Here is a 14,170-nt window from a genome sequence, read left to right on the forward strand (position 1 = left end):
GGGAGCCTGCAAGGCCTGGGGAGCTAGCCTGAGGCTCACTTCCCTTTTTTCTCTCTCCCTCTCTCTTCTTCTCCCTCTCCCTCTCTCCCCGACCCAAAGTCATGAATTATCTTCTGGAAGGTTAGTTTTGCTTTTCACATTAAGGTCTAGATAGCACTGTCCAAGGGAAATATAATGGGAGCCACATATGGGATTTAAAGTTTTCTAGTGGCCATTTTTTTAAAAAAGTAAACCAAACCAAAAAACAACAACAAAAACAAAACAAAACAAAACCCACAACCAGGTGAAATCAATTTTAATAACGTTACTTACCCCAATATATACAAAATGTTATCTCAACATAAAGCCAATATAAAAATTATTAGATATTTTACATTATTTTTTTCATAGTAAGGCTTAAAATCTGGTGTATATTTTATACGCCAGATGTGCACATCTCAATTCGGGTGCTGGATTTTCATCAGAAATACTTGACCAGGGCTTCCCTGTGGCGCAGTGGTTGAGAATCTGCCTGCTAATGCAGGAGACACAGGTTCGAGCCCTGGTCTGGGAGGATCCCATATGCTGCGGAGCAACTAGGCCCGTGAGCCACAACTACTGAGCCTGCGCGTCTGGAGCCTGTGCTCCGCAACGAGAGAGGCCGCGATAGTGAGAGGCCCGCGCACGACGGTGAAGAGTGGCCCCCGCTTGCCACAACTAGAGAAAGCCCTTGCACAGAAACGAAGACCCAACACAGCAAAAATAAATAAATTAATTAATAAACTCCTACCCCCAACATCTTCTAAAAAAAAAAAAAAAAAAGAAAGAAACACTTGACCTATATCTAGAATTTATAAAATTTATAGTTGAGAAGGCAGGTTCACCTACCCACGTGCTCCAACACACACGTCAAGTTTTCCCGTGATGCACTGAGACGCTGCTTGCTCTGGAAGCTCGTGGCTCTGGGCCTCTGTCCTGGCGCTTTTCTTCTGAGCACCTAACACGCTCTACAATGATGTCTGCCTTCGTCACTACTGCTGTTCTCAACCAACGGTGCACATAGGTAAGCAGCCACAGCATATTTGCTGAATAAATATATTTACATCAAAATTAATAAAATCCAGAATGCCCCCCTCTCCTAAGAGTTAGATGACCCACTGGTCTACAAAGATGTAAGCTGTTGGAAGAGGGTGGGGTCTCTCCCATCTTCTCAGAGGTTGAGGGGCAAAGGCGTCACTTCTGATCCTTCCACCCCTCTGCACAGGACAATGGCCAGACAGGACGGCCCCCCAGCTGCTGTCCCACCAAATCCACACCCACACTTGCGCCTGGCCCCTCTCCACTCAGTCCTGACTTCCCCAGGGCTGCTTTTAAATAGTGCCAAAGGCAGCAGGGCTCAGTTGGGTCCCTGGGTCATGTTTTCTAACTGTTTGACTTGGGTTACTTTCAACCTGATCCGGACCTTTCTAGAGCCACGTGAAGACTCACCAGGACCAAGAGAGAATGGGACTGGTTGCTGCTCAGACAGGAAACTGGCAGGATGACAGGAGCTCCTGCCCACCCCCCAGCAGTCAGGCCTTACCGCCCACCCAACCTCTAGCCCCAGAGCCCTACCTGCTGCTCACACAGCCCGTCTGCCCTTCCCCAGCTCCTGAGACCCTGTCCATTCTGCAAGGCTGGGTGTCCCAGCTCAAGTCTGGGCTCTGTGCCTCTCAGCTGCATTGTCTTTCGCCATCTTGCCGGCTTTGCCCTCCTTTGCATCCCAGACTCTAAGCTCACCTGCTCATTTGCTACAGCACCCAGTAGGAGGCTGGCAGAGGCTGACTGCTGCGTGAACACCACCCCTGGGGGGCCATGATGAGGTCCAGGGGTCACTGAACTTGCAAAGTATATTTGTAACATGTGATAAAGCAGAAATGTAAAAACATTCACTTCTCAAGGGAATAAAATGTTCTCTTTGAAGGCAGAAAGAAGGCAGGGATAACATGTGATTCTCTAGGTGATGTGACAATAGCAACGTCCCATGGACAAGCCATCCCCTGAGCATTGGTCTGGAGACAAGAGGCTCATGGGCTGTTGCCACCTTGCAGCCTGTCTACAGATTAGTAGATGGTTGGCACAAATTCCCTTGAAATAACATCAAAGTTGTGGGCTAGGTCATCTCCTAGGAGCTGATACATAGTTTTAAATCCTGTCTTTCTATCCACGGTAGAATGAAAATAAATTAGAATTCTTTAACTGTTGAATAAAATGTAAAAGTTTAATAAAGTTTAATAAAATGTAAAAGAACAATGATTTTCTATCTGAACTTCCCACTTAGCAACCAAAGAGCACATGTATATATGACCAGGGACCAACGCTGGGTCTATCTGCACACCTGAAACCACACAGGCCTTAGCTATGAGGGGTTTGGTAAAAGGATGTGACAGGATTCTACCCTCCATACACTGTTTAGGATCCTTTGTAGCCTTCTTTCAGAATGCCGGGGACAAGCAGCCCTAGACAGCTGGCATTACCGCCAGGAGTCCCAGGAATGGTCCTGGAGGCAGGGATGATCTACCTGAGGAGGTGGCACAGGGTGGAGTTGGACTACGGCCCTGGCATCCTTCTCGGTGGTGGCAGTGGGGCAGGGACCCCACCTTGGTGCTCAAAGTCAAGGATCTCAGAAGGGGAGGGAGGTTACGTGACCCCAGAAAAATTACCTTTCCAGGACGACAGGGAAGGGCTCGGGGGGAGGGCAGGACAGATTTTGTACAACCTACTGGGGCATGAAGACCAGCAGCACCTGTTTTTTGCCAAACAATAAAATATCACCCAGAGTGAATGCACAGGTCTCATCGCTGGGGCTTCCATCGAAGGCTCAGCCAATGAAACTAACTCATCAAACACACAGGCTGAGAGCTCAGGCCTGCCCGCCCTTCCCTCTGGGGCTTTCCCAGCGCAGATCTAGGAGCCTGGAGACAGGCCAGCTTGCCAGGTCACCTGTTAGCCTGAGCAATGGATCTCACAGAGCCTGGCTCGGTGGCAATGGGGTCAGAGGACGTGCACTGGCTAAATATAGTTCAGCAGCACATTTTAAAAATAAAGCAAAATGTGGGGCTTCCCTGGTGGCGCAGTGGTTGAGAGTCCGCCTGCCGGTGCAGGGGACACGGGTTCGTGCCCCGGTCCGGGAAGATCCCACATGCCGCGGAGCGGCTAGGCCCGTGAGCCATGGCCGCTGAGCCTACGCATCCGGAGCCTGTGCTCCGCAACAGGAAAGGCCACTACAGTGAGAGGCCAGCGTACCGCAAAAAAAAAAATAAATAAAATAAAGCAAAATGTAAAAAAGCAGGTTAAATTTCTGAGACAGTATTTCTTCCTTGCCCTGAGGAGAAGAAACGCTGCAGCGGTGGGCGGGAGTCTGCCCTCTCCTCGGCGCTCCCTGTCCTGCGTAGGGCAGACCTCTCCACCGAGGGGCCCTAGCCCAGGGGCTCCCGCAGACCCTGGTGGGAGGTGGGAGGCGGTTTCAGGTCACAGAAGCTGAAGTGGCAGCCATCCTGCATGTCTCCCTGAGAGATGCCGTCCAGGCAGTGGTCCGCGAAAGCTCTGGTGTTGTCCCACGGGCCTGTCCTCTCCAGTGGGGCCTGGAGAAGTTCTCGGATCCTTCGGTTTTCCTTGGAGGTGGACTCCCAAACAACCTCAAGCTCGCCTTCCATTTCTCTGAGAGAATAAACAATATAAAGAAAAAGTTTAAAATAACACAATTTAAAAACTATTTATAGAGCCCATATGAATCCTAAAGTAGTGAGAAGCCAAGTGGAAGAATGTTTAAAGTCAGAGAACAGAGCCCATTGTGCGTGGGTTCTGAAGCAAAGATTCCCAGTGTCGAATGAAGCCCGATGTCCCCTGGAAATAGAAAAAAATACAAAGGCACAAGCTGAAAATGACGCCTTAGATTTCCTCTCTACGTTTTGCCTTTTCTTCTATTTTGGCACCAGTGCACACACCCTTTGTTCTCCATGGCATTCATGTTACAAAAATAAGACACAATAACTGCAGTGGCTGACCTACGGCACAACGGCCTGGCTGTGGGCGCCCACACAGCATGGGCCCTGTAGGCCTCTCCAGTGTCCCCTCTGCCCGTCCCCACTGCGACCTGGCCAACACTCAGACACCTTTCACAGCCTCCATCCGCAGAGCCACTGATGGGCCCAGACACAGAGAGTGAGTTAGAGGGTGAGGAGGGGACCAACTGTGGGGAGTGAGGATCACAACCCAGGTCACAGAGAAGACTGGCCCAGACCATGTGCCAGGAGGGCGAGTGCCCAGAGGGAACCAAGGCTGAGCCAGGACTGTGTGACGGGCCCCATGCGGGGAGCTGAGGAAACAGGGCAGGCAAGGTACACATGTCCTCACAGGGTTGTGGTCCACTGGGGGAGCAGACCAGATACCTGCCACCACCTCACATGAGCCCCATGGGGAGGGAAAAGCAAGCCTCAGCCTGAGAGGAGGAATGGGCCTCGTACAGGATGGCAGGGCTGGGAAGGCCATCTCCTTCACAGACACTGCCTGGTGGTTACGCAAAATGTTGGTAACTGGATCACCAGGTGGACTCAGCACTGTTGTTTAAAGAGGGGGACACAGACGGTCAGGGAGGCCAGTGACACACCCACTCGTCCAGTGTCACTTTCCTTGTGAACTGCTGTTTCCTTCCAAAGCCCATGATGCCCACTAATTACTCTATGTCTAAAAAATCTCCATGCTTCCATTTTCTGATGCAAAACACCCAGATGTTTGATACATTACATCATGATAATGCACAGCTAAACTCAAAACAAAGAGAGAAGGAAATCTCTAAGGGCAGGAAAAAAAAAAAAAAAAGAGGATTAAACTGAAACTACAGAGGTTGGCAAACAAAATGTTTGTATTGCTTTGAGGACAAAAGCCCATGCTAGAAACCCAGATTTCTGTAGAATGGAGACTACTCTTAGGCGCATGCAAACTGGGTGCAACAGAAAACCGCAGGGCTCACTCACATGCATGTTTCCCCTCTTCCTCCTAGCAACACTGTGAACTATGTGTCCCAGAGTTAGGCAGGTAAGTGGAGATATGTGAAGAACCCTCAAAGGAGGGATGGTTGGGTGGAAAAATCTGCCAATCTTCAAAAGAAATCTGCTCTGAGAGGCTCCTTGGGGACTGTAGCCACTGACTTGTTCTCAAATGAATCTGGGGTTTGAATCTACACTGTTCCCCATCGTAGAGCATCCCCAGCCCCTGACTGGAGTGAACCAAGAGTAAAAGACATTTTTGAGACAATCAGGGAAAAAACTCAATGGATGAGTTAAAAGTACATTGGACACAACCAAAGAGAGAATTAATGAAGTGGAATATTGAGCAGAGGAAACCACCCAGAATGCAGCTCAGAAAAAATATATTACTAAGAAGTTATACATTCATTGTAAATGTAATAATGGCATTGTGAAATTTTTTTTGGTTTTGGCCATGCAGCTTGCAGGATCTTAGTTCCCCGACCGGGGATCGAACCCAGGCCCTCAGCAGTGAAAGTGCAGGGTCCTAACCACCAGACCGCCAGGGAATTCCCTGTGAATATTTTAAAAGTCCTTTTGTATTTAAAAAAAGGCATTACTGTAGATTCTTTTTTAAGTTAATAATAAAATTAAAGTGACTCCAGGTTTGAAAATACTCTCTGGCACCAAAGAAAAGCAAATGCAAACCTTCTCTGGAGAGAACATCCTCAGTCCAGGCCCCTAGGACTCCACAGACTAAATTCAACCCATACATGAGTTCATGGTAAAAAAATTACTGTACATAGAACAGTACACAGGGCAAGAGTCAACAAGACCAGATTTCAGACCCCCAAATTGCAGATAATGAAGCTGTCACACACAGAATATAAAATAACTATGAATAAAATGTTAAAAGAAATAAAAGATGTATTAAAGATAAGCAAAGACCAAAAAATTTATTTTAAAAACAACTAGGTAGATTTTCAAAAGAACCAAACAGTACTTCTGAAATTGAAATATACAGTTGTTGAAATAAAAAACCTCCATGGCTAGGTTAAACAGTACATTGAACAAAACTGAACAGAGAACTAGTAAACAGAAATATTGAGAATTACCCAGAATGTAGACCAGAAAAACAAGGAGATAGGAAATGTAAAAGATAAGACACATGAAAGATTCAATAAGAAGGTCTAACATACATTTAATATGAGTTCCAGAAGGAAATCTAGAAACAATGAGGGGAAAAGACTTATTTTAAGAGATAGATAATGACTGGTAATTCCCTGGTGGTCCAGTGGTTAGGACTCTGCATTTCCATTGCAGGAGGCACAGGTTTGATCCCTGGTCAGGGAATTAAGATCCCACAAGCCACACGGTACAGCCAAAAAAAAGAGAGAGAGAGATAACGACTGAGAATTTTCTGGAAGTAATGAAAGACACAAAATCACAGATATAGAGAATAACTTATACCAAGCAGATAAGTGAAAAGAAATTCATAGTTAAATACAATGAAACTGCAGACTACAAGAGACAGAGGAGATCTTAAAATAGGCAAGAGAAATGATGGATCATCTAGTTTTAAAAATGACAAAAGACTTCTCAACAGCAATAATGAAACAGAGAAGACTGGAATGTGCTAAGAGAATAGACTGTCAAGGTAGAACCCAGCAAAAATCAACTCACAAGGATGAGGGCAAAATGCAGACATTTTCAGATAAACTAAAACTAAGAAAGCTTACTCTCACTAAGGAAACTTCTAAGCATGTACTTTTGGAAGGAGGAAAATAATCTGAGAAATAAGGTCTAAGATGCAAAAGAGAATAGTAAGCAAAGAAACTGGTAAACTCTAGGTAAAACAAAATAAAATAACTATATTGAAACTAGTAATATGTAATTTCTGGGGCTAAAAACAATGATAGATCTTTGCTTTTCATCTTCACATATCTGTATCTACATGTAATGACACTAGACAACAAGAGCATATAAACTGAGTGGGAAATAATTAGGTTAGAGCATTAGGTCTTGCATTTGCGGGTAGAAATGTAGAGGTGCTGATTAACTTTAGATTTTTGTTAATGTTAGGTATCCATATGAAATTCCAAGGGCAACTGCTAAAAGAACATAAATAGAATGTTTAACTTTCAAACCATTAAAGGGCAAAACATGGAATAAGGGAGAAAGTGAAAAACAAAGTTCCATTTTATTAACGCAATTCTAAACCTCCTGTCTGGCAAGAAAGTTGGTACCGGCCCAACTTTTACAAAGTGACCACTTATGGTGGTAAGAACTTCTGTGACTACAGAAAACCTGTTAGATAAGACTTCATTTTGCCTGGCATTAAGAAACATCCGGCTGATAGAAAACATAAACAGCTGTCTGCATTCTGTCTGGTAACAAATACACTATAACTACTATAACTTGAAGAAAATCACATTCGAGTGTCATTCTGGTTCTCCCACATGCATCAGTTTATGTTCCAGTCTGTCAAAGACAACACAGCCATTCTGAAAAGGCCGACTTAAATGTGAACCCAAACTACGTGAGGGGACCACCCGGTTCACCTCCACAAAGCATGCGCTAGTCCCCAGGGTTTTCAATACACTGGCAATACCTCCTCTGTCACACGTTTAAAGGACAAAGGTGTAACTGACAGAGTACCTTACAGCCACAGAGAACATGATATACCCATAATCTTATGACTGTGATCTTACAAAAAGGGAAAAATCTGAAATTTAAAGTTCTCAGAAATGAGAACATAATGGCAGAAATAAAACATTTAATCAAAGATTAATAAACTCTCCCAAGAAAATGCAATAGAATAAAAATATCAAAGAGATGGAAAAGAGGGGGAAAAAGGGAAGGACAATGAGAGGACTGGATTGATTTAGGAAGTCCAGTATTCAAACAACAGGAATCTTTAAAGGAGGGATTAAAGACCTGGGACCTACTGTACAGCACTGGGACTATAATTAGCAGTACTGTACACTGGAAAGTTGCTAAGACAGTAGATCTTAAATGTTCTCACCATAACAACAACGACAAAATGGTAATTACATGAGGTGAAGGATATGTTAACCTTATCGGGGTAATCATTTCACAATATATACGTATATCAAATCACACTGTACACCTTAAACTTATACAACGTTATATGTCAATTGCTAGGGAAAATCTTCTCAAAGAAAAAAAATGAGGAGCAAATTAAAAAATGAATATTAAAATATATTTAATATTAAAATCAGATAAAACTAAAATGTAAAAACAAAAATAAGCAATCAAATGAACGAAACAGGTCCAGAGGGTTTTACTGGAGAATTCTACCAAACATTCAAAAAACAAACACATTGCAACAGGGCTGGGGTGGCCAGACCTTTTCTGCTGCAGCGCCTCGTCCAGGACATCCTGCTTGTCCTGCAGTATCCGATGGAGGTACCTCATCTCCTGCTGGTACTGAGCTGTCTTGCTAGCAAAGTCTTCTTGCTGCTCTGTCAGACGGTGACTAATGTCACCCAGCTTCAGGGCCGTCTGCTTCTTGTACCCCTGGGGGAGGAGGATGATCTCTGAGTGAGGGGGTGCTGCCCGTGGCCCAGGTGAATAGCTTTGTGGATGCATTCCCTCCCCACTCCTTGGCCTGTCAGAGGCCCTGAACTGAGTAAGCCCTGGGCAAGTCTGATCTGGGAGGGCAAGTCTGGATCACAAAAGTCACATAAAGTAATAAAAAAATTTCAAGTATAATAAAACCAAATTTCTGACTTGTATCATGCCTAGTTTTTTATATGCCACAAATAAAAATTAAAACAGAAGGACCTGGCAAGGTCTGTCATACTCTATTGGTAAACAGGTGACTGAGATAAAAGCCTGATTCACTTATTTTCCTTCTTAAATTTTTATTGTATAGTACTTAAGGTTAACAGATTTCCCTCTGAGCATTTCCAAAAGTGTTGTCACATAGCTTCTGACTTGTAGTTCCCATAGGTTCAGTTCTCATTAGAAATTATGACATTCAATTTATACATCTCCTCTGACTCAAGAGTTAGCTTACTATACAGTTTTTACATTTCCAGGTGAAAGAACATTTTCTGCTCTCTGATTTTGTTTATTAATTTCTGGTATTTACCTTTTTGATCAACAAATGTCTGCCTTATTTCTACTTTAGGGGTTTATTGAGGCTTTTTTTTTTTTTTGGTAGCCAGTCTATGATCAATTTTTGTGATTGTTCTGTGTGTGTGTGTGTACACACACACACACACACACACACACACACAAATAAACCTTATAGATTATGTTGTAAAATCTTCTATATTCTTACTTTTGTATAACTTCTTGATCTGTCTTAGACCAAGAGAAGTGGATTAAAGCTCCTATTATCACTAAGTTTCCATTTCCCCTTGTATCTCCTGTAGTTTATAAAATTTGCTGCTGTGTTATTTAGTACGTAGGCATTCATAACTACTATATATTATTAATTGTAGTCTTTAGCATTATCAAGGTCTCTCCTTTTTTTTTTTTATTTGGTCTCATTTAGTGCTTTTGGCCTGAATTCTCTCTTGGCAGATGTAAAGATCGCAACTATGCTTTCCTTTTGTTTGCATAAATCTGTATTATCTCCACTCATTCTTCTATTTTTCATCTTTCTGAAACACTGTTCCTGACTGTCTCTTGGTTCTGGCATGTAATAGTGTTTTCCTTTATAATATAATCTAAAATTGTTTCCTGTTAATGGGTGAATTAAGCTCATTTATAGTTTCTATAGGGCAGATTTGTTTGCCTCAATTTTATCTTATGTTTTATTGTTTTATCTACACACATTTTTAAAGACTTTAATGTAGTCTGTTTTCTTTGCTCTTTTTTTAAATTTTTTTTAATTTTTTTGCAGTACGTGGACCTCTCACTGTTGTGGCCTCTCCCATTGTGGAGCACAGGCTCTGGACGCGCAGGCTCAGTGGCCATGGCTCGCGGGCCCAGCTGCTCCGCGGCATGTGGGATCCTCCCGGACCGGGGCACGAACCCGTGTCCCCTGCATTGGCAGGCGGACTCTCAACCACTGCGCCACCAGGGAAGCCCCTCTTTGCTCTTTTTTGCTGTTGTAATTTTGCTATTAAGGAATGAATCTCTTTTGATTCTTGTGGTTACTTTTATTTTTATGCCTTTATATTACATGTCCTTAGTCCCCTCATTTATTAAAGTAACATAATGTTAGCTCCTGACAATCTTTTCTTCACTCTTCCCCTACTTAAATATGCTTAAGCTCCTCCTACTGAAGTTTTCATCTTTAAATGATATCCTTTGACCTCAGTTATTACAGGTAATGCAATCAGCAAGTTCATTCTACTTTCTAACTTCCTTCCCCCTTTACCTATCATTTTTTCCTTGGTTGTATTACTTCTACATTGTCAGGTTGTATTATGTCTACATTTTATTGCATCAGCCTTATCCCTGCTTTTTTAAAGTCTTAGTTCACAGTTAAATATATTCTTTGTTCATGAGCAGTACTTTTCTGAAATTTGCCCAATCATTTCTTGGCTGAACTCAAGTGGATTGATCCTTAGGAAAGGTTTATGGAAAAAATGTTCCAGAGTTCTTATATGGTCACAGCTGTCTGAAGAGTAGCCTGGTTGGATGAAAACATCCTTGAATATTCATAGATGGAATTCCACTGTTCTCTGGCATTCAGTGTTGTTGTTGAGAAGTGTGATGTCAACATGATTTTCTTTTTCTTATGTCTTGGTCTTTTGCTGGGGTGTCCAAGGTATTCTTTATCTTGAAGTCACAGGTCTTGGTGTCAATTTTCTAGGGCCATCCTGGGTCAGTTTTTCATAGGTACATAATGTGCCCTTTCAATAAGTAGATTCAACTCTTCATTTATTTCAGAAAATTTTATGAATAAAAACTTCTAAGAATTACTCTTTGGAGAAGAATAAGTGCCATTGTTTTGATTTCTGCTTTAGGTAAATTGGATCTCTATCACTTTCTACTTGTGTGTTTTTTTTTTTTTTTTTTTGGCTGCACTTTGCGGCTTGCAGGATCTTAGCTCCCTGACCAGGGATCGAACTCGGGCCCCCAGCAGTGGAAGCACAGAGTCCTAACTACTGGATGGCCAGGAAATTCCCTCTACTAGTTCTTTTTATTTCTGTCTTCTTGTCTTTGCCTTTCTCATTTATCCTTTATGTCCCTTATCCTGCCTTTATGATATCTTTCTCCCTGGGCTCCTTATAATTTAGTCTACATTTCTCCTTTCCTTCTATTTCTTCCCTGAGTTTTGTCAGTTCCATTTCACATCCTCCTTTGTCTGGTCATCTGTGTCTCTGCTTTTTGGCATTTTTTCCCAGCTTTTACTGTTTTATTGAGTTTTAGCTACCTGGCTACCTGCCTACCTCCTTACTTGTCTATCTACCTACCAACCTACCAAGGTATCAGTTCACCTTAGAGTACCTTAGGTTTCAATTTTGATCTCCTTTGTGGCAACATTATTTCTGATGTGCTTACATCATGTGTAAGAAAATTATACTTCTATTTTTCTTAAAGAATTTTTGTATGGAGGCCACTGAATTCTTTTGGGATGAGATGAGGTTCCTGCGACAGTGAGAGCAATGGGTCAACTTCCAAGCTTCACACACCATTTCTCTTGCAGTCCCTTCTCTGGCTCTCTGAATCCAGCCTGGTTCTGAAATACTTCTGCCTGCAGCTCTGATTTCCCAGATTTCCAAGTTGATGTCCTCACTTTTAGGAGGGTTCTGCTAAGGTTTCCTGAGATGTCACCTCTGAATTTTTTTTTTTAAGACTTTTTTTGATGTGGACCAGTTTTAAAGTCTTTATTGAATTTGTTACAATATTGCTTCTGTTTTTTTATGTTTTAGTTTTTTGGCCATGAGGCATGCGGGATCTTAGCTCCCCGACCAGGGATTGAACCCGCACCCCCTACATTGGAAGCACAGAGTTCTCAACCACTGGACGGCCAGGGAAGTCCCTGTCACCTCTGAATTTTGACAAGCCTTTTCCAGGTCTCTTCCCCTCACTTTCCCAGAGATCCTGCCCTATCTGACCTGGATCTGGCTCACAGATTTCTTCTCTGGGTGACTGGGTGGAACTTTTTTATTTTTACTGTTCTTATTCAGATGAACAGTAATGAGACAAATTCCCAAGACAAGGCCAACCGCTCTGAAGATCAGACCTTCTCTTTGGGAAATAAAAGCCAACAGGAAAACCAGGAAAAAAAGAACAAACTACAACTGCTCTTTTTTACCCATAATACTTCTATGCAGATTCCCATCATTAATAGTGTGGTATAATCCTTCTAGCCTTTCTGATGCAGAGTTGAGATACTGTTTTGTATACTGCTTTTGATCTTGTTACATTTTTTAAATTGTAGAATATATTATTTAATTCCCCCAATAGTTATTGAATTAATTGAATACCATGCACCAGGTGCTATTCTAGGTGCTTGGGATACACCAGTGAACAAAAACAGAAAAAGAGAAAAAATCCCTGCACTTGTTATTCTGGTCAGAATAGACAAACAGTAACCAACAAACATAATAAATAAATTACATAGTCTGTTAAAAGGTGATGTTGTCTCTGGAAGAAATAACAAAGCAAGGATAGAGCCTACAGATATTTCTGTGTCTTTTTTTGTTTTTAAATAGCTGCATGGTATCTTATTGTGCAGATGAACCAAAGTTTACTTAATGAACGGAGAGGTGCTATTTCTTTTTTTTTTTTTTTTTTTGGCCGCACCACACAGCATGCAGGATCCTTAGTGCCCTGACCAGGGATCGAACCCGTGCCCCCTGCAGGGGAAGCACGGAGTCTTAACCACTGGACTGCCAGGGAAGTCCCTAGAGGTGCTTTTGTTAAAACATTTTAATTAATTAATTAATTTATTTTTGGCTGTGTTGGGTCTTCATTGCTGCACGCGGGCTTCTCATTGCAGTGGCTTGTCTTGTTGCAGAGCACGGGCTCTAGGTGCGTGGGCTTCAGTAGTTGTGGCACACAGGCTCAGTAGTTGTGGCTTGCAGGCTCTAGAGCACAGGCTCCGTAGCTGTGGTGCACAGGCTTGGTTGCTCCACGGCATGTGGGATCTTCCTGGACCAGGGTTCGAACCCGTGTCCCATGCATTGGTAGGTGGATTCTTAACCACTGCACCACCAGAGAAGTCTGAGAGGTGCTATTTGGGTGCCAGAGAAACCCAATACTGCTTTACTCTGTGGATGATCAGTGATACATACATGCAAAATGGGTCATTTTCTTAAACATGGAAATCTGACCCCAGGAAGCCCATTCCCATTAGAAATGGCTAAATGTCCACTTACCTTGAATTTTTCCTCCAACCTTCCCAAGCGAATATCGCCTTCTGTGATTCTGTTGAGAACTCCATGCTTCTCACTTTCTAAACATTTAGCCTACAGAGTAAAGTGAAAAGAAAAACAATGGGCTCTTAGTTTAACAGGAAAATTAAACTAATAAAAAATCTTCTGCTAAGAGTACTACTACAAAGAGTATTACCATTCTGCCACTTGTCCTGGCCTGACACCTCTCCAGCCCCCCACCTCCAGATTCCTACCCCCTGTGTGAGGGCCGTGGGCAGAACTTGCACCAACAGCTGAGGAGGGCAAGAGCCGGGAGCGGCAGTCTGGGCACCCCTCCTGGGTACAACTGGAAAATCTGAGCCCCTCAAACAAGGGGGATGTGAGCTTCCAGGACACTTCTCTATTCTTGGGGAATATACCATTCCTTCCATCATATCCAAGGAACAAGCGCCAACATGCAAATAAACTTCTCACTGGACTATTTGAATAATTAACAAAATTAAGGATAACTTGAGATGAACACACAATGCCATTCTCCAAACCAAACGTGAAGGGCAGGAGATTGAAGAGGGATGTCACTGAAGTGGAATGATTTCGATTAATATCCAGATGGGACATGAACTACTACACACTATACATTAACCATTTCAAATGGTAAAATGTTTTTAAAAAGTAAAGGTGAGCTTTCCTTCTAAGGTAGTACAGTAGTGACAAGTGATTTTCTAGAAAGGAAAACTAAGACCCAGGGAATTAAACTTGCCGCAAGTCACATGGAAACCCATCCTAAAGGGATTCGAAATGAAGATGCCAGTATCAATAAATTACTATATAGGGGGCTTTCACAAGGCCCAGGAGACCAGGACAGGGTAAGGTGAGGGT

General features: G+C 42.9%; 1 protein-coding gene across 5 annotated transcripts in view; it reads right to left on the reverse strand.

Moving 5' to 3' along the window:
• Positions 1-1,586: 1,586 nt before the first annotated feature.
• The window catches only part of CEP89 (centrosomal protein 89), a 76,698-nt gene continuing 64,114 nt past the window's right edge, over positions 1,587-14,170 (reverse strand). For all 5 annotated transcript variants that reach the window (XM_082605986.1, XM_082605984.1, XM_082605985.1 and 2 more), the window contains 3 exons: positions 13,295-13,384; positions 8,356-8,525; positions 1,587-3,678 (listed from right to left, as the gene is read on the reverse strand). In XM_082605986.1, coding sequence (XP_082462112.1) covers positions 3,438-3,678; positions 8,356-8,525; positions 13,295-13,384 — 501 coding nt within the window. In that variant the 3' untranslated portion in view covers positions 1,587-3,437. The remainder of the gene's footprint in view (positions 3,679-8,355; positions 8,526-13,294; positions 13,385-14,170) is intronic.

This window comes from Mesoplodon mirus (genome assembly GCF_964341445.2).
Source record: "Mesoplodon mirus genome assembly, chromosome: 19".
NCBI classification, from domain to species: Eukaryota; Metazoa; Chordata; class Mammalia; order Artiodactyla; family Ziphiidae; genus Mesoplodon; species Mesoplodon mirus.